Below are 22,072 nucleotides of genomic sequence, written 5' to 3'. Positions count from 1 at the left end.
TACGTTTTTCAGAAATTCTCCAACAACCCCCCGCCCCATGGATTTCGAATAATAGCGTAATCAATTTTACGTAGAAAATTTGTGGGGAACATGTGGGTAGAATTTATGTGAGTACAGTTCAGAAATTACTTATTCTTAATCAAGGTCGGTATTAAATACTTTTGAGTATTTTGTCACCGGTATTTTTATCAGGTATTTATTTGTACCTGTACTCATTGTACCCAGTAACGAAAAGTTCTCACAGGACCCACCTCTACGGCGGACTTCACGCCGGACCATAAATAAACCCAATAAACAGGACTAGTCCTATTCTCCCTGTCCTCTTGTTCAAATAATTATTGTTTATGGTTTTGGAGTAATTGTTCCAAGTTGGCCAACGTAATGAAGCTTCAATCAAAAAAGATATTCTGAAAAAAAAAACACTCACGTAAAATAGTGATTATATTCACAGAAACTAAATTAAAATACTGAGTTTCATAATTTTCTCTATAAGAAAACTGTCAACGTAAAATTGGAGTCATGGTTGGGATGGAACACGGCGATACCCCAAAAGTAAAAATCACCTACTCTCGGACTTCAAACATAAAGTTGATATTTATTTTGACTACTAGAACTCCAAAATGTTGATACAAGTGCTCATTTTAAAAAAATATTCGTAAAATGACACAACAAAGAACCAAAACTTTGATTAATTTTTGAAAAATAAAAACAACAAAAAAACTATTCCTTTAATTCATTTTTATAGTATGGGAAAAAAAAGGACACTAATTTCTGAGGTATCACTAAAAATACAAATATTAATAATAACATGGCATTTATATAGCGCAGTTTAGGGTCATTTCACTTCAAGTGCGTTTAACTACTCGTATTACAAACTTTAAAAAAAAGGTAATATAGTATTAGTGGTTCTTAAAATTATTCCTACAGTGTGCCTTACCCAATACATCTTACTAATCAAATTAAAAACAAATTGTAGGTATATAGCGTAATTTTTAAACTTATTTACATGTAATTACTTTTTAACTTCTAGTTAAAAACCTGGGTAGGTATGGTGTTGCAGTTATTTTTTAAATTTAATTTAGTGTTGTTTATGGCCGCCATGTTTTGCATCCTGTCAATGTCGAAAGTGAAAACTTGAAAACTGTCATTGGCACCCGAATATGGTCCCGAAACAAAGTCTCGTGAACTCGGCCTTTTCTCTCGCGATCCTACATACTCTTGTTTTTCTCTCGCTGTCTCAATTATCACAGTTTTGTTTAATTCGCCCTTGATGCTTTATGGTTTCTGTGAATATCGTATTAATGCAATAATGGACGTGGACATTCCGATGAATAATAATATGTGGAAATGATGTCACCATAATAGTGTTGTGGGTTGTGTCAAATGTCTGGCTGAACCATGAATGTGCGGTGTTTTAGGGACGATGTGGATCCTCCGAGGCCCCGTCAGCCTTCGGTAGACCACGAGAAGCTCAATGTCGTCGAAGAACAGAAGAAAAATACGATAGAGGAAATAAAGGCGGATAAGACAGACGAGGGCGTTGTGAATGTCCCCTCAGAGTCTCCTAAACCTCAACCCTTAGCTTTTTCGATTGATTTCAACGATGGCAAGTCAGTTGATAAGTCCAAATATGAGAATTTCATGAAAAGATCTCAGGCAAGGCATCAGAGAGTGCAATCAATGTCAGCTAGTTGGACGAGGCCTTCGCCTGGTAACCCTCCGCAGCAGAGACCTCCAATGAGCGCTAAACTACCAAGAAAAGCTCACGGATATCACTCTGAAGGTTACTTCTCATCAGATCAGGAAGACACCACTATCGGAGCTACAAAAAACAGACAAATTGCCAATGAAAACAAACAAAATTACACAAATTGTAATAATAATTTCTCTCCCAGTGGACAGGAGCGAGATTCCTTCCGGAACAAACATTTGAAATTGGAACATTACAGCTCATCCAATAATTCTCCAACAGCCGAAAAACGGAATCCTTTTGAAAGGTCCCCGGATTCTTTAAATAGCTCTCTAAATAGAAAATCTAAAAGTCCAATGGTTGACGGAATAATGTCTAGAAGTGATATACTGCCATCTAGACAAGGCTTGAATTTACCAATTAAACATCCTTACACAACCGCGCTCAATCGTACAAACTCTGAAATGATGAATAATCCTATCTATGGAAATGTTCCTTCGAACTATGCGTTAAGAAGTCCGTACATCATCGAACAGAGTCCTAACGACGCTCCGATGTTGGCGGATACATCAAGTCCAGAATTGGACTTATTGACTCCAGACACGGTTGCTCTAACCCCAGGAACTCCTCTACGCAATTCTTTACGAAGGAATTCTTCAGGACATTTTAGAAGTTGTAGCCCTGCGCCGCGAAGCTCAAATAAAACTAGTTTAGGCACAGTTAGTCTGGAACAAATCACTCGGTCGCCGAGCGTTACTAGAAACATTGCTACAAAAACTGTTCAAATGCTCAACCGTGAAAACGACGGTAACATTTCGCCGTCTTCAACTGTAAGCGAAGCCGGAACGTACACAATTGAAGCGGACCATTACACCGAAGAACAAAAAGCGTTGATGAATATCGATGAGATGTTCGGAACTGATGAGTTTAAACAACCAATAATGGAAGCTTTGGGAATGTTAAACAAACCAACGGAAACACAAAGGCAAATATTAGAATCTAAACGAGATTATGTTATTACAAAGGAGCCAAGATTTGCTAGCGGCATACGAGAAGAATTACTTCTAGCCAAGAATATACCCGATCCTATTCGGAAAGTATCAACGGATAAAAACGTATTAGAAATCTCTTGTTGTTACGAATCCCCAACTGAATCTCACAATGAACCTCCCCAGATAGTAAAACCACCTAAAACGGCTAAAAGCTACTTAGACAAGATTAAATCTAGAGTCAAGAACATCAGTGAAAAGACCTTTCAAAAAGTCCCTAAAACCCAAGATTCTCAAGACGTTGGTAGCTTCACTTCGGTAACCGCTTCAGGCATACTGAGCTCAAATCAAAAATCAACAAAACCATATGATAACCGCGAAAAGTTGTACCGCAAAAACAGTTTAACCAAATCGCAGATTGACGCTACAGAATATATCCATCACATGCCGAGAGATAATCTTGTTCTACAAGCGGTATCCAATGAAAGCTTCGTTCCGAAGAGTTCTATCGGGTGCTCAATAATCTCGAATACGATTCTTACAAACACTCCGCAAATGGATGAAGGAATCTCGATGAAAACGCCAGAACAGATCCTTGTGGGGAAGCTGTCGCATATCAGCTTGAATCGGTGTCAAGGAGACAAGAGTTGGATCCAAGACTGGGCTGACAGCGTAAAGAAACACAATAAGGAGACAGTTATGTCTCCTAAACCGGACCTGGCATTGACTGGATTACCGCCTGTTAGTCCCAGACATTCTGTCATACTCAAAGGTAAAGCAAACCCTTTTTAAATATTTTACTATTATATTTTTTATACTCTATCTAGGAGGATCTGATAGAAGCTTTCAGATATTATTATGATCGGTTAATTTGTTGAATGGTCTGGATCGTTGGGTTCATTCCTCTACTGGCTAAGTCCTCCATCATTGCTCAAGCAGCATTTTCCCAATATAATGATGGTAGAAGGATGAATTCAAATTTTGTAAGATTATTTGTAACCTGGGAATGTTAATCTTTCTTTTTATAAAACTACATATATATTTAATGACATTATAAAAATATAAAACACAATATAATATTCATACTAATCAAACAAAAATGTAGCATCGATTATGAAAAGGATAGTCATTCAAAAATATGTGAGTACGAATGAAAAAGCTATATGTAAAGGCCTATAACTCCAAACTCCATTAATGGAGGACTGAACGCAGTTGGCGCTAACAAAAAATTGTCCAAAGAAGCGAAGTTAGCAGTCCAAAATGGAGTGCTGGTACCTACCCTGATGTATGGAAGTGAGGCATGGAACTGGCAAAGAAAGGATGAAAGTAGATTGAGTGCTGTTGAAATGAGATCCCTGAGGCGTATGTGTGGTAAAACCATGTATGATCGTGTGAGGAATGTGGAGATCCGCAAAGAGTGCAAGGCTGATGTAAGCGTAACGAGTAAGATCAAGAAAGGGACGCTTAGATGGTTTGGGCATGTACAGCGAATGAGCGAAGAAAGGAGTGTAAGGAGAATATACGATGCAAATGTGAATGGTAGCAGAAGTCGGGGACGCCCGAGGAAGACATGGCACGACCAAGTGAATCAGATACTCGAGTCGGGCCATGTCAAGAGTCAGAACAATAGAAGAGTATGTATGAGACGATGTATGAATGTGAATGAGGCAAGGAGTGTGTGCCAAGACCGAGTTGTTTGGCGGTCCGTCCTCTCTGCCTACCCCTGCGGGGAAACGGCATGATGGTTAGTTAGTTAGTTATAGTCCCAACTGCCTGGAACTAGTTGGGTTATGGCCTCCCCAATTTTGGGTATGTTGTGAGGCTGATAGAATTGGGAAGAGAAAGAGGAAAATGGAATATACTACCTATTCTGATCTGGTCACTAAACATAGTTAAATCATTTAAAGCAAGGTTTCGATTCTGAATTGTGGTCTCACCACGGCAGTATATTTTTTTACATTTCATGAAATTTGCACAAAATTTTGTACATGTCTGAAATTTGTAAGGTCATCGGAACCATTTGCAGTCTACATCGTCATTTCTATCATGAGCTATGTAGCTTTGAAATATCTGTTTTACTGTGTAAAAAGATGAGGCAAAATACATTTTACAGTCGGACAGTAAAAGTAATTTATATACTATTTTTTGCCTGTGAAAAATCAGAGCTTAACTTGACTTACCAAGTTTAAAACTGAGAAATTTTGTTTTTATGGGAGTCAAAAAATAGTACACATTATTTCAAATGTGGAACGAAAATAATCTTCTTGTGAATTCTTTATCATCTAATCTCTAAATATCTAAATACATGTCGCTATTCGAGTCTGTCTATTTGTGCGCTTAGTTCTTCTAAACTACGCAGCGGATTTCGATAGGGTTTTCACCATCATTTAGAAAAAGTCGAGCAATTCCGGGTACACGTCGGCTAGAATATTTTAAGTGGGTCACTCATCTGAATTTGAAAAGATTATTTTTATAATTTGGTGTTATAACACACACATTAGTTACAATATTGAATATTTCTCACTCACATGAACAAGGAAATTGTATTGTTTAAATCAATTCATATTCTGTGAACAAAAGAACAGTCTTGTAACTGTGTTATTTTTATCTGATTTGAAATAAACAAAAACATTGACTACGCATTTTTATCTGATTTGAAATAAACAAAAACATTGACTACGCATTTTTATCTGATTTGAAATAAACAAAAACATTGACTACGCATTTTTATCTAATTTGAAATAAACAAAAAACATTGACTACGCATTTTTATCTGATTTTAAATAAACAAAAACATTGACTACGCATTTTTATCTGATTTGAAATAAACAAAAACATTGACTACGCATTTTTGTCTGATTTGAAATAAACAAAAACATTGACTACGCATTTTTATCTAATTTGAAATAAACAAAAACATTGACTACGCATTTTTATCTGATTTTAAATAAACAAAAACATTGACTACGCATTTTTATCTAATTTGAAATAAACAAAAACATTGACTACGCATTTTTATCTGATTTTAAATAAACAAAAACATTGACTACGCATTTTTATCTAATTTGAAATAAACAAAAACATTGACTACGCATTTTTATCTGATTTTAAATAAACAAAAACATTGACTACGCATTTTTATCTGATTTGAAATAAACAAAAATATTGACTACGCATTTTTATCTGATTTGAAATAAACAAAAACATTGACTACGCATTCTCAATATAGCTGGTATATATTACAGTTATTTTGAACACCTGTCCTGTTCAATATTTTTATATCGAGTGATTAATGCAGTATTATATTCAACATTCATCCACTTAAAATCTATCAGTCCATATATAAATAAAATTTATCCATATCTATACATTTTGATCCAGGTATTTTAACTGCCTCTTTTACTATTTGATAGTGTTACATTTATATTGGATTATTGATTTTCTTGCAATTAAATATAGTTTTTCTTTTTGTCATTTCTTGAACCATAAAAAAGTGGTTATTCTGACAACAAAACAGATAGTTACGCTACTTAAGTCACCTGTAATTTGATAATATCGGTTATTTTTGGGTTTGTACAGATTGGCATCAACGGAGAATAATTTATTATATTTCATTAATACGTAATTTTAACATTTTTTTCTCGTACCTTTTGTATTTTTATACTTTCTTACACTTTATACTTGTATCTTTATACCTACGTTGATAGTCAACTATAAATATATATCTATATAAATAAAAATATAAATATTCGTTTGTTAAAAATTTTAAATCTCCAAAAGTTCTTCATGGATTGCTTTGAAATTTTGACACAACGTTGCACTCGAATACGGGTATGTTTATATATACCTATATTATATAGATGTCACCTGTGTCAGGTAAAAATGTGTTTTTTTTTTAAACAGAGCCATCTGTGGAGATAAAAGTAAAACGCGCTATTTTTTTCTCTATTTGTACAGTCAGACTGAGCCATAGCAACGCGTGGTAGGGTACAGCTAGTTATAAATAGAATTGCAATATTCTACAACGAAATTTTGAAAAAAAAGTTCAAACCTCTTTACATAAAATATTTGAATGGTAAGTTACTGTTTTTTTTAATCTTAAATATAAATAACTTACATCCGTAGGTATCGGTCTAAAAATGTATGTATATTATCGGAACGAATCCCTCGGAATTAATTAATATATGACCGTCGAGCAAACCCCCGTTATTGGAGTCTTGTCTTGTTATTGGGACAGGCAAAGAAGATGCAACATCACACAACTCTGTTTTCGCACACACTCCTTGCTTCATGCACTTTCAGACACACTCTTCTATAATACCGAGTCTTGGCAAAATCCAATTCAAGTATTCTATTGTCCCCTGAGATATTTTTTTTATAATTTTTGATAATTTATCTTTAAAATATTTGAAATTAATAAAATACTTAGTTTTTACCACTTTTATTGTTTATAAATACCAACATGTTTCATGAGCAACGCTCACTTCTTCAGGGTTTTAATAATACTAATTATTAAATCAGGGTTTTAATAATACTAATTATTAAATCAGGGTTTTAATAATTAGTATTATTAAAACCCTGAAGAAGTGAGCGTTGCTCATGAAACATGTTGGTATTTATAAACAATAAAAGTGATAAAAACTACGTATTTTATTAATTTCAATTAAAATGGTGCCACAAAATAAGTTTGCTGTGTTAGAAGAAGTTAAAATATTTTTTCAAAATGCTCAAAGCTTGGCTTTTGTCGTTTATGATTCTGATTTCCTCGGGGAGTTGATTGAAAAAGGTTCTTCCTTGGTATGTATAGCAATTTTGTGCAAAGGAAGTGTTTAATTTTGGACATGGAAAAATGTATTAGTCGAGTGCGGTTTTCAGTTAGAAATTGATACTTTTCTTTTTCTTTTTCTTTTATGATTTGAATTAATTAATTTTTAATGTACAGATCTCAATCAGAATTTTTAATAGGAGGTACTTGAAATTCTTCGAATAAGCGGTCTGTTGGGTAGTCTGAAGGTTTTTTTAATATGTTATTAATAATTATTCTCTGCACGACTTCTATTGGAAGTAGGTTAGTTTTATATGCGTATCCCCAAATAATGATGGCATATTGTAAAGTTGATATAATATAATATCCTCAACTTCTTGTGTCCACTTGCGTGTCGTATTATATTCCCCTGATAATCCTTTCTCGGTTCATCATCTGTGTTCAAACCGCCCAAGTGTCTCTTTCTAAATCTTATCCATCACGCTTCCATCGTGGGATTTGATGGCTATATAGGAATACACAAGTCAAAAATGTGTATATTCTTTGTGTGCCTTATATCATCACGAATGTAGGTAATAGGCATAAAAATACCTTGTCAAACGGAGTCTAAAAACGGACCATTTTATAGTAATGTTTTATTATTTTTGCGGTATTTCACAAAATTTTATTAGATAGTTTAAAAGAAAATTAAATCACGGGAAACTGTTACAGATAATCTTAGCCACACACTTGTATGTTTTAAAGTTGTTTCTCATACGAGTTCACTAGATGACGTGTACCCGACGTTACTGGGGGTTATCCTTGAGCTGGGTCCAGACATGTTCTTTTGTCCGTACTGTACCTCCGTTTCGTACCAGCGTCGCGATCCAAAAACTCTGGACGCATCATCTTTTGTCCGTACCGTACCTCCGTTTCGTATCCGCGTCGCGATCAAGAGCCCGTATCTCCGTAACGTCGCTGCGATCATCGCGTGTCCATTTCCTCCCACCATGTCGTCGACTGCGGAAGTGTTTGAGAATTTGACGATTGCTTGCGCGTCCTTCATTGTTATTCACAATAATATAACGAAAAAAAAACAAAAAAGGCGACGTTGGTGGGAGTTAGAATTGTTCAAAAACAGAGAAAGATGTAAGACGCCGCGAACACGTCCAGACTGGCGCAGACCCGTACCGTATCGCCTTTGAACGGGCCGAAAAACCGACTCGCGATGGATCGGAGCGTACCTCTATCCGTATCGAGATGCCGTACCACCGTACCGTACCGAACGGGCGTCCAAACTAGCGTTCTTGATCGCGACGCTGGTACGAAACGGAGGTACGGTACGGACAAAAGAACATGTCTGGACCGAGCTTTTTGTCCGTACCGTACCTCCGTTTCGTATCCGCGTCGCGATCAAGAGCCCGTATCTCCGTAACGTCGCTGCGATCATCGCGTGTTCATTTCCTCCCACCATGTCGTCGACTGCGGAAGTGTTTGAGAATTTGACGATTGCTTGCGCGTCCTTCATTGTTATTCACAATAACATAACTAAAAAAAAACAAAAAAGGTGACGTTGGTGGGAGTTAGAATTGTTCAAAAACAGAGAAAGATGTAAGACGCCGCGAACACGTCCAGACTGGCGCAGACCCGTACCGTATCGCCTTTGAACGGGTCGAAAAACCGACTCGCGATGGATCGGAGCGTACCTCTATCCGTATCGAGACGCCGTACCACCGTACCGTACCGAACGGGCGTCCAAACTATCGTTCTTGATCGCGACGCTGATACGAAACGGAGGTACGGTACGGACAAAAGAACATGTCTGGACCCAGCTTTAGGAAATAGACATATACCATCGCAAAAAAAATTGTAGGACTTTTCAATATTTACAATTCCGTAGTACATTCTTCGATGGCGCTACAGCCCATATCGAGCTTTGGCCTCCTGCAACAGTCGCCTCCAACTCCTCCTGTCCTCAGCGGTTGACTTCCAGTTTGTCACCTGGAGAAGCTGTGCTGCATCCCCTCTTACCTCATCTTCCCACCTCAGTCTGGGTCTTCCCACTTTTCTCTTTCCACCTGGGTGACCAGTCAGAATTCTTTTTGGGACGCGTGTATCCGGCATTCTCTGTACATGCCCAGCCCATCTCAGCCTGAGGAGTCTCATGTGTGCAGAGATGCTAGGGGCCTTATATATATCGTACAATTCTATATTATTCCGTAGTACATTATTTATTATTATTTATTTTTCGACTTCATTACAAAACATCGACTTTTCTCTACTTTCTATAAATATAATTTACATATATATAAACCTTCCGGAAGAAATTCTCTAAATGATAGTGAAAACCCTATCAAAATCCGTTGCGTAGTTTAGAAGAACTAAGCGCACAAACAGGCAGACACGGATACCGACTTTATTTTATACTATTTTTGAGTTCAAACAATAAAATTCTACGAAAAATATTTATTTTTGTAGTTTAGCGTCATTTTATCCAAAGCGTATTTTTGGTATTCATAATGTAAACCGAGTCGTAGTAAAGATTAATCGAAAATAGTTATTTCACATTAAGCCTCGCCTTCAGCCATGTTTAATGATCAGATCTGAATAGCCAGAACATTCCCAACCTTCCTCTTTGCTTGCTCTTTTCTCTCCCCACTGGCTCTGGAGTTCTTGTGAGGGGTTCTCACATAAAACAAAAATAATATTAGACAATGCTCTTATAATGATTTTGGTAGCCACCTCTAGTCTGAATCCCCTTGATGACTTAGCCACAGCAGTCTTCTTTGTAAAGATTGGTCAATCGATGGTATTTATTCATTTTGACTCGCCTAATAATGTTTAAGTTTAACCCTCCGATGGGAAATGTGGCCTGGTCAGGCCATTTTGTTTTTCAATTGTGATTTTCTTTTTGGCAAGCGGTATTAATATGATATACAACTTAGCGGGCTGCGTTGAATGATGCTACTGCCGATGAGTTTGCGTTTAGTTGGTAGAACAAAAAATTAGACAAAAAATTCAAAGACTGTACCACATGGCCTGGACAGGCCATCACACATGACATAAAGGTCTGGTGAGTCTGCGATTCAGACACCAAATACCCGCTCAGATGTCAAATTCACACCGGAAAACTGTAAAGTGGTGTTGGATTTAGTTACTGTGATAAGTTTTTACGCCACCCTACTTGGCCAGATTTCTGATGGAAAAATGACTTGCCATCGTAAACATTGTGTTCCTCCCGTTATATACACATATACAACATATTGACACGTTCATACACACTATTTGCACACCTGCCTTTATCTTAAACTAGTTTGATAGCCCACACCTCTTATGTGGCCTGACCAGGCCACATTGCCCATCCACAGGGGTAAAAGTACATTGCCCAGACCCATTGGAGGGTTAAGAATGACCAATACAAAAAATGTTGAAATGCAAAGCAAGTCGAAGTAAAAAAGCTATTATGGATCGAAGCGATTTTCTCTCGGGGAAAACCTCTCGAAATCATAATACTAAAAGGCGATTATAATTGGTCACTGCAACAAAAATTATACGTTTGAACAGTCACAGCATAAGCATTAAATTTGCAAAAAATATTACTGGTTGTCCATCATGTAAATCGTTGATTATAAATTTGTTTTGAATCACCGAAGAGATCAGCCAATAGAAGTGGTTTTTTTAACCCCTCAGGCACCTGGCATATTGTACCATTATATTTTTTAAAAATGCTGTCAGAAATTCGTGAATTTGTGTGTATTTCGTTGTATAGTTAGAATTTCCACATTTATAAATCAGTATAAGACATATGAAACCTATAGTAATTATTATTTTTTTGATAAATTAATGTTTTTAAGACAAGATTTTATTTATGCATAGCACAAAGGATAACAATTATTTTTATAAGCAATAATTGTTCGCCTGAAACACTTATCCACATTGAAAAAATCTCCTGATAAAAAATACATGACGCCAACGGGACTCGAACCCGTGTCCATTCGATTTCCGGTCGAAAGCTCTGACCACTGAGCTATGGAGGCTTATTTCTTACCCGCGAAATTATTCAATATATGCTAGTGTTTCATTCAACAATTACTGCTTGTTACATTTTTTTTTTCACCTGAGAACAACCAACTTTATTTTATATGAGAAAGGCATTGTAAGTGCTAACTCTCTCACTAGATGGCGTTGAGACAAATTGTCTACATTTTTAGGTGAAATACTTGAACTTGTCAAATATTAATTATTATTTTTTTGATAAATTAATGTTTTTGAGACAAGATTTTATTTATGCATAGCACAAAGGATAACAATTATTTTTATAAGCAATAATTGTTCGCCTGAAACACTCATCCACATTGAAAAAATCTCCTGATAAAAAATACATGACGCCAACGGGACTCGAACTAAAAAATTAAAAACTAAAAAAAAATTAAATAAATAAATTAATTAAAAATTAATTAATAAATAAATTAACTTAACTCGAACTAAAAACTAAACCAAAAAACTCGGTTCGAGTCCCGTTGGCGTCATGTATTTTTTATCAGGAAATTTTTCCGAATTTGAATCCGAAAACTGGCATGTATTTTGTTCGCGGAAGATTTTTTCAATTTATATTTGTGTTATAGGCTAATAATTACTGCTTATAATATATTTTTTAGATTAAATATTTCATTGACAACCCATACATGCATCCTGTATCGATATATATTGTTCGTACCGAACAACTACCGCCAGGTTCGACACCACGACCTGCTATGTATTCCACACGGCAGAACGGACGTAGCAAGACAAGAGGTTTAGGCAAGAACTGCAAAATATATTATGTAGACATTTAGATTATTTTTTTTAATTATCGGAGTAATTTTTCACGAGCTAACTAACTAACCATCACGCCGTTTCCCAGCAGGGGCAGGCAGAGAGGACGGACCGCCACACAACTCGGTCTTGGCACACACTTCTTGCCTCATTCACATTCATACATCGTCTCATACATACTCTTATATTATGCTTTACTCTTGACATGGCCCGACACGAGTATCTGATTCACTTGATCGTGCCATGTCTTCCTCGGGCGTCCCATACTTCTATGACTACTAAAATTATTGCCCAGTTCTTCAATAGTTATTTCATCTTTTATGATAAATTGCTATCATAAATCCTAAAATCTTAACTTTTTTTCATTTAATTCAATTAATCAAATTAGTTCCTAAATACTTTCTTTTCTTTGTGTAATTAGTGATTTTAAAATGTTTAAATTCGTTAATTAATTACATTATTTACATGTTTATGAATAATTAAATATACTTAGATGTCATAATTTAATTAAAATAATTAATAGTCAAATGTGTAAGTGAATGAATTATCCAGCCTATAAATATTTATAATATGAAATTTTTCAATTTCTTGCGAAAATTTATGTTAAAATAATAATGTGTTTACTCTTTTTTCGGATTGAACAATGATTTATTGTTGAATATACAACTAAAACATGCCTTTGAAAAGTGGTAAAATACGCATTTAAATTGCATTAAAACTATATACTGTTTAACTGCACAGAAGCTAGGTAAAAAAAGGCTTTAATATCATATCTTTTAAATCATGACCAATAAAATGTAAGTCTACTCATACTTACGTAAAAAGTCAAATAAATATGTACAGGGTTTTCTAATAAGAGCTGTTATTTTGATATTCAATCGTAAAAGATCAATGGTTTCGTTGCTTGTGTGGCACGTAGCACCGTCTTGTTGAAAGTAAACGTTGTCCAGATCAATATCATCCAATTCCGGCCATAAAAAAATCATTAATCATTTCTCGATAGCGCAATCCATTCACCGTAACTGTTGCTCCAGCCTCATTTTCGAAAAAAGTAAGGTCCAATGACTCCGCCGGACCATAAACCGCACCAAAAAGTCACACGTTGAGGATAGAGAGGCTTTTCAACAATAACTCTTGGGTTTTCCGAGCCCCAGATGCGACAATTTTGCTTGTTGACGAAGCCACCGAGGTGGAAATGGGCCTCATCACTCAAGATGATTTGCATTTGATTCACTCAAGTGAATTTTAATAATTTCAATGCGTTGTTGAAGCGTGTATCGTTCCATTTTTATTAATGGCGTAGTTTCTACTTGTCAAATGTCAAAAAATTACAGCTTCAAAAGTAACATCTACAGAAATAGCGGGCTATTCAAAATAATACCTCTTATTGGAAAACCCTGTAGTTCCCGTGAGCACTTAGGCCATAGGCCCATTGTGCTATTTCCCATTTTACCTCAATCCTTTAACAACATCCCAGTCCCTTTAATAAAGTTCACCAGGGTTGTTATTGGATATGTGGCTATGTCTTCTGGTTCTACAATGTGTCTTCCCAGGTATCTGAGCCTTGTTCCCAACAGAGCGGGACATTGGCACCAAAGGTGAATTGGAGTCTCTTCACCCTCTTCAAATTTCCTGCATCTGTTGGTGTTTTCCACTCCCAATATCTGCATGTGCCTCCTGATGACACGCTCATTAAAGAACATAGATATATATTATTAAAATAAATACCGGAATATTCAATAATGTCCTAATCCTGTATGTAAATTAGTATGTGAACATGAAAAACAGTTAAAATGGCTCACCTTACGTTTTTGTAAATAAAATTAATTACTGATGAATGTAAAATATATAAAAAAACAGGCATTTTATTATTTAAATTTATTTGCAAACGTTATTTTCATCTCTCTTCTTTGTAGTTTCATATAAAAATAATTAATAAAAAAAATCACCAAGTAATTTTTTTTTTTTTATATTAATTTTGAAAACTTTAGTTTTCATTTTAATTATTCCATGGTGTACATCAATATTTTAATATAAAGCGTGGTGTTTTATCTTTCTAACACCGTTTAGATCATATTTCTCACTATGATAGTAAGTGATTTTTACGAGACAAATGAGATGTTCTCAAAAGCGAACAGATTAACCTGAAGTGTTAACGGTAAATTGGATATTTCAAAATTCTTGAGCTGAATATATTTAACTGTGAATACTCTCAGTATCGCCCTGGTGAAAGACCGCCATTCAGAATCGAAACGCTGCCTGAAATGGCTTTAGCAGAGTTTGGTGACCTGATCTTAATAACTAGATTTTTCCCCACCTTTCTCTTCCCTACCTCTTCCCCTCCCCACTACCTTCATCCTTACAACATACCCCAATTGGGGATGCCAAATTCTCATTGACTTCAGATTTCCCATTGGTTGGGAGCAGTTGGTACTCTTGTGGGGTTCTCCCAAGTCCCAAGCGATAAAGTGATATAATATGTTAAAAGAAAATTATTTTAAAAATTGGAACTGATGTGTCACAAATTAAAACAAGCGATAACGAAGGTTTTATTTCTATATTTGAAATGTGTACCTATTTGTTTTGTTTACATTTCTTAGGGTTGATCTTGACAAGTAATGTTGAATTTCGTGATTTTTCGAGGGTCTGTCCCTTTTAGCGAACGTACAATTATCAATTCTATAATTTTAATATCCCGTGATTTTTCATAGGTCTGTGATATTTATTTTAAATTTACAAAGGTCGCGTAAATCACAACTCTCCGGACGCCATTTCGTTCAAGGCCGTGGCTATTTAGCTCAAGAATATCCTTTCTTTAAATTGATTTCAGTATTTAATTCCTACTAGTTCAAATGTGCAGTATATTAATCAGTATTTCTCAAAGTGGGCGATAACGCCCCCTTATGGGCGCTGGAGGCTTTCAGGGGGGCAGTAAAAGTCTCAAATAAAATTAGGGGGCGTTAAGGAAATCTAGAGGGGCGACGGTAGACAAATTCTATCTATCAAAACACGACGGAATCTAACTGAATTAAATAATAATTGTTTGATTTTACTTCCTTATAACAAAATATTTTTTATATCATTACTAGGTATAGGCCAATTTGTTGGTTAGTTTAAGGCGAATTTTTAATTATTATTATCTAAATCACTATTTTGATTAATCTTTATAACGAATTGGTGTACATTATGAATACCAAAAAATATGCTTTAGATAAATTGAAGGTTATACTATCGCTTTGCTTGAGTAGAATACAAATAATAAAATAAGTTACTCAATAAAAAATATAAATGTTAACTACTAAAAAAAACATTTTTTCAATAGAAATGTATGAACGCGTAAAGGAAACAACTTTAAAAAATACAGTATTATAGCTAAGATTATCTGTGACAGTTTCACTTGATTAAATTTTTTGCTTTCTTATAAAATGATTTACAAAATAAATAAAAACCAGTTTTCGGCTTAAAATCCAACGTTTCTAGACTCCGTTTGTCAAGCGATTTTAATGCCTATTACCTACAATATAAGGTATACCAAGAATTTACACTTTTTTGGCTTATAGCTTTCTCTTAATACTAATAATGGAATTATACCTTTTAAAATTATCTTTTTTTTTTAATTATCACCGTCTTTGGTTCCTCAAAGTTTGCATGGCAAACTGTATCGGACCCTCAGTTCGTGCCGTTATTAGTAAATTATATTTGCAATAGCTGTTTTTAAGATGCGCAACCGATGTTAATGTAAAAAGGTAAGTTAAAAAAATATAAGGAGGCGCTATATATTTTTTTCTCAAAGTGGGCAGTGGTCGAAATAAGTTTGAGAACCTGTGATATAAATGTCCCGTTCAGAATTCGACCTAGCTACGTGAATCATTGTCCATATATAGAAGCTTGTTACGCGAACAAAATATTGCCGTTGGTTTTTAGTGACGTTATTGCGAACTTTTATAGGAAGCTAGCTCGAGTACTCAGCGTTGCTTGAGTTTTTTAGAAATCAAATGTAAACAATAATTTTCGTCTTATTTTGAATTTGGAAGTGAATTTCTTCATTAACAACATTTTATATTTGTTTAAAGATAAATTGAAGATGTCCACTGACTTGGTATAATTTCCCTCCATTAGAATTACTATAGCAATACCGAACTAGCAACTAAATCATTTAGAATTTTATATAGAAATACCAAGTCAGTGAAAATTCTTCTGTCTGACAATTTGAGCATATTCATATAATTTAACAGAGTGTTGTAGTTCAACATAATTGCTAGAATACCCATTTTAAAATTTATAAAACTTAAGAATTTGTTTTGTATTCTTTCAACAGCTTCTACATATACTCGTATATTATAGTGTGGGTTCCAGACAGGAGAATTGTACTCAAGTTGACTTCTTACTTAGGCAAAATATAACAATTTAATACACTTTATATTGTTAAAAATTCTGGTTATTAGAGATTTCTGTAATGTGGTTAACAAGTGAAAGATTTGATTGAAAAGTGATGCCTAAGTCTTTGATTTGTGTTAATGTCTCGAGAGCATTGTTATCAAAAATCACTGGATTTTTTGTTCGAGAAAATTTAACTATTTGACATTTTGAGATATTTTCTGTTTTAAGTCTATTTTCATTACACCAAATGAATAATTTATTGATATTGTCTTAAAGAATGTTGCAATGGTAAATATTTTGAATAGTTTTATAAATTTTGAGGTCATCAGTAAAAAGTAAAATCATTTATAAACAAATTGAAAAATGTGGGGAATTTCGTAGCCGCCCCCCCTCCCATGGATTAGGAAAAAAAGAGTGGGGAATCCCATATGAATTTTTGGTTGTGGGGAATAATTTTTTTCACAGAAGTTTTGTAACAACACCCCCCCCCCCTCCCATGGATTTGAAATATTTTGTGGGGAAGTACATATGTGAATTTTTTTGTGGGGGAATCAAGCTTACGTAGAAATTGTAGGGAATATGTGGGCAGAATATATGTGAGCAGTGCAGTTTAGAGATTACTTATTCTGAAATCAATCCTCAGGTCGGTATTAAATACTTTTGAGTATTTTGTCACCGGTATTTTTACCAGGTATTTCTTTGTACCTGTACTCATTGTACCCAGTAACGAAAAGTACTCATAGGACTCACCTCGAGTATGAATGTAAATGAGGCAAGGAGTGTGTATCAAGACCGAGTAGTTTGGCGGTCTATACTCTCTGCCTTCCCCAGCCGGGAAATGACATGTGGTTAGTTAGTTAAGTAGAAATATAATGCATGTATACATGAAAACATTTTGGTTTGCGGATGTTCGGATTTAAACATACGACTTATTAAACTGTCAACTTTACTCTTTGTTGATAATGAATCAATGACAGATGTTAAACATTTGCTCCAAATAAAACTTTTTCACACACTTTACAATGTTACCATGTGGTATAAATGTTTTTACATCATATCCCAACACTTTGATAAAATAAGATTTTCCATTGTTCTGCGAGTAAAGCAGGGCTGGGCAATCTACGGCCCGCTGTAGGACATGCGACCCGCGTAATACATCAATCATTGCATAATGCTAATCTACAAATAAAACTTATCGATCAGTAGTTTGCAATCACTATTAACGCGTCAGTGATTTTTTGGCACTGATTTTGATTCGAATCACAATAGTGAAAGATTGTTCAATGCCAATTTAACCGAAATTTTGGTGGATCTACGGATTTCCTATGAAATCTACCGAAATTTAGTGAATTATACCGAAATTCAATGAAATCTACCGAAATTCAATGAAGTCTACCGAAATTCAATGAAATCTACGGGAATTCAATGAAATCTACCGAAATTCTGTGAAATCTACCGAAATTCAATGAAATCTACCGAAATTCAATGAAATCTACCGAAATTCAATGAAATCTAACGAAATTCAGTGAAATCTACCGAAATTCAATGACATCTACCGAAATTCAATGAAATCTACCGAAGTTAAATGACATATCTTTAAAATTCGAGGAAACATACCTAATTTTGTTAAAAATAGTTTGACGACCTCGAGAAATAAGGCTCTTGACTAGCAATCCGGAGGTCGCGGGTTCTAATACCGGCGTAGGCAAGTAATTTTATTTTTTTTAATTATAAAAACTAATGTTTATAAGACAAGGTTTTATGCATAGCACAAAGTATAGCAAATAATTATAAGCAATAATTAATAAAAATAAAGTATAAAATAAGGTTGTTTACAAGTGAAAAAATATAAAAAGCAGTAATTGTTGACTGAAGTACTAGTACACATTGAATTATTTGGCGTGTTGGAAATAAGCCGACATAGCTCAGTGGTTCAGAGCGCCTGACCGGACATCAGAAGGCGCGGGTTCAATTCCCGTTGGCGGCATTTATTCTTACTCGGGAGATATTTTCAATTTGTATTGATATTTCAGGTGACTAATTATTGCTTATTTTTATTTTTTTATTTTTTTTATTTTTTATTTTTTTATTTTTTATTATTTATTGAGTTAGTTTATACATTTGAATATAAACTAATATAAACAAGATCATATTTCATTTTGTAATTTTACATATTTTTACAATAAATATAACATTTCTTTTTAAATACATTCATTCTTCCTTCATTCTTCAGACTTTCAGGCATTTCATCATATATTTTTAGTCCTTTGTACATTAGGCAGTTCTGTGATTTTGTTTTTTTCATATGTGGCAATCTAATCCTATTTACATTTCTGGTTTCGTAATTATGAACATCTCTATTAAAAACAATTTCATCCTTAAAATATTTTGGCATTTGGTTGTTCATGATTTTATGTACAAAAATTAACACATTAAATAATAGTCTCTTTTTAATAGAAATCCAATTTAGCTGTTCTCTCATTTGATCTATGCTTGCGTATTTTCCTTTTCCTAGTATACATCTCATAGCTCTATTCTGTATAACATCTAGCTTGTTCAAGTTTCCTTCATTGGCCAAATACAACACAGTAGAGCAATAATCTAAATGTGGAGCAACTATAGTTTTATAAATCAGCTCTGTAGTGTTTCCATTTAGTTTATTTCTTAATCTTCTAAGAAAATTGATTTTTTTAGATACCTTCTTTAGCACATATTCAAAATTTGCTGCGAAAGTTAGTTTTGAATCTAGTATCACACCCAGGTACTTAATTTCCTTTACTTTTATAATTACAAGTAAATTTAATTTTATTGATTTGGGTTATTTCACAATTTAATCATTCGATAATAATAATAATGATTGGATTATTTGTATAGCTTTTCGTGAGAAAATCACCTCAAGGGCGCATAGCAACTTAATTTATGCATTTAATTTATTCCACTTATCACTTAGACTTTGGCTTATAACTAAGTTTCATAGTTAGTGACTTATAACTAGTGGCTTATAACTAAGATTAATGTCGAGTGATTTACAACTAAATTATGACTTAAAGGTAATACATTCCCCAATTAGGGTATGAATTCCATATATGAATAACTGCTAATTTCATGACGCCAGCGCTTGCCGTTCATAAACTTTTTATTTTTGTATAAACGGATTTCTGCTCCAATTAAAAATCTTCCCAGCCCTGCTCGATGAAGATCTTCGTTTTGAAATGGCCACAAAAATCTACGTAAATAAATAAATATTGACCAATGTCGAGTGATTATTGTAATAATTTTATGTACATACCGTCCAATGTGCGGTTGGTGTCGGCAAAAAATGGAAAGTAAACAGTGTTATTAGTCATTTTGTTACGAACTGAGATTATACAGCGTGGAAAATGACCAATTAGGTAATGTAAACTGAATAAGAAATGATAATATATATTTTTTTAATTGCAGTGAAAATTTTGTTCAAATTATTAGTCAATGGTGTTCAAATTATTATTTTTTTTATTATTATGATTATTTTTAAATGGTGTTCAAATTATTATTATGATTATTTTTAAATGCTGTTCAATTTTTTTTTTTTAAACTTTCGATTTTGTTGTCCGGGTTAAATCTTCCCCAAAGGAAAAACTTAACCCTTCCACACACTTTTCCACAAATGATCATCTAGTCAATCAACATTATGTAAGTGCATTATATAAGCAAAATAAATACAAAACAATACAAGAACAACACGTCAACTCACCAGAGATCAAATGGGAAAATAATTCACCGACTCCAGATATTTTCATATCAGAGGGTTCGGCTCGGTAGAACTTCTAACAGGGCCTATAAATCCTACTGATCCCTCAACATAAATATTTAAAAAATCTTTTGTTATCCTACATGTATTCAAAATGACCGACTTTTGCATCTTTATATATAAATTTTTTGATTGATCTAATACGCCTAAATTTTTAATTAGAGAGATAGGTATAATGCCAGTAGCCGAAATAACGAATGGTAATATTTTTATAGTCTGAGAATGCCAAATTATTTTTTATTTCATTTCCTAAATCTGTGTATTTTCTTATTTTTTCACAAACAGATTTTTGAATATTACAGGAATTTGGTAAAGCGACATCAATGATATAAGTTATCTTTTAAATTTTGTCATGTAAAACTATGATTATTTTTAAATGGTGTTTAAATTATTATTATGATTATTTTTAAATGGTGTTAAAATTATTATTATGATTATTTTTAAATGGTGTTCAAATTATAATTTTTTTATTATTATGATTATTTTTAAATGGTGTTCAAATTATGATTATGATTATTTTTAAATGGTGTTCAAATTATTATTATGATTATTTTTAAATGGTGTAAAAATTATTAGTCACTTTGCAAAATTTGCTTAAAATTTTGTTAAATTAAAAAAATACTTTAAATTTAATTAAAAAATGACTGCCACGTGGTCCAGGGGTGAGGCTCTTGAATAGCAAGCTGGAAGTCGCGGGTTCAAATCCCAGCGCGCGCTAGTAAAATTCATTTGATTGATTTGTGTTATTTCACAAATTACTCATTTAAAATAATATATGGTAGTATATTTGTGGCTTGTTCCAGAGTGGAAAATACTCTCAGTATTGCCCTGGTGTAAGACCACCATTCAGAATTGAAACGTTCTTTGAAATGGTTTTGGCAGTCTTTGGTGACCAGATCTGAATAGCCCGGTACTTCCCCATCTTCTTCTTTCCATCTCCTTACCCTTCTCACTACATTTAGCCTCGCAACACACCCCGATTGAGGATGCCATAGTCTCTCTAGCTCCAGACAGAGCGAACTCTTGTTCGGTTTCACATTAAAATAAACGTAATTCTTATTATTTTCAGTAGCTACATATTTTAATTTTTTGTACAGGTTGTCCCAGGGGAAAGTGCGCTAACTTCGGGAGGTGATTCTATATGATGGTAGAAGTAAAAAATAAATACCTTTTTCGAAAATTCCAATGTTTATTTTCCCATACAAAAATATGTTTCCATAGAAGAATATTTATTTTTCCAAACAAACAATTCAACTATAAATAAGAATATGGGATTATTGGATGGGGATCTGCGTCAAACCTTCACATGAAGCAGCTCGTTAAAACACAAAAAGTAATAATAAAAATAATCCTGAAAGTACCCATAAGGACTCCGTAAAAAAAAGTTTTTTTTTTAATTTAACGTGTTCAGCATTATAAAACTGTACTAAAAAATGCACTACTCAATTTTAAAGAAAAATATGAGTACCTTGCTGAACAACACACCTACACTACAAGGACGAAATCCTCAAATATACTAAACATTCCAAAATTAAATACATCTTTCGGCCAGAAAAACCATTATTTCCATGCTATAAAATTATATAATGCCCTTCCTATTGAAATTTAAAACTCCATGGATATAGAAAAGTTTAAAAAGACATCAAATTATGGCTAACTAAACA

The 22,072-nt window shown here is 34.0% G+C and overlaps 1 protein-coding gene across 2 annotated transcripts in view; it reads left to right on the top strand.

The window, feature by feature from the left end:
- Window positions 1-1,132: 1,132 nt before the first annotated feature.
- Window positions 1,133-22,072, top strand: part of LOC149409635 (uncharacterized) — a 78,267-nt gene continuing 57,327 nt past the window's right edge. For both annotated transcript variants that reach the window (XM_089649489.1, XM_089649488.1), the window contains exon 1: window positions 1,133-3,451. In XM_089649489.1, coding sequence (XP_089505615.1) covers window positions 1,399-3,451 — 2,053 coding nt within the window. In that variant the 5' untranslated portion in view covers window positions 1,133-1,398. The remainder of the gene's footprint in view (window positions 3,452-22,072) is intronic.

Source organism: Hesperophylax consimilis, chromosome 30 (assembly GCF_061612785.1).
Source record: "Hesperophylax consimilis isolate HC1 chromosome 30, BYU_Hcon_1.0, whole genome shotgun sequence".
NCBI lineage: Eukaryota > Metazoa > Arthropoda > Insecta > Trichoptera > Limnephilidae > Hesperophylax > Hesperophylax consimilis.
This window is presented reverse-complemented; position numbering and strand designations above follow the sequence as displayed.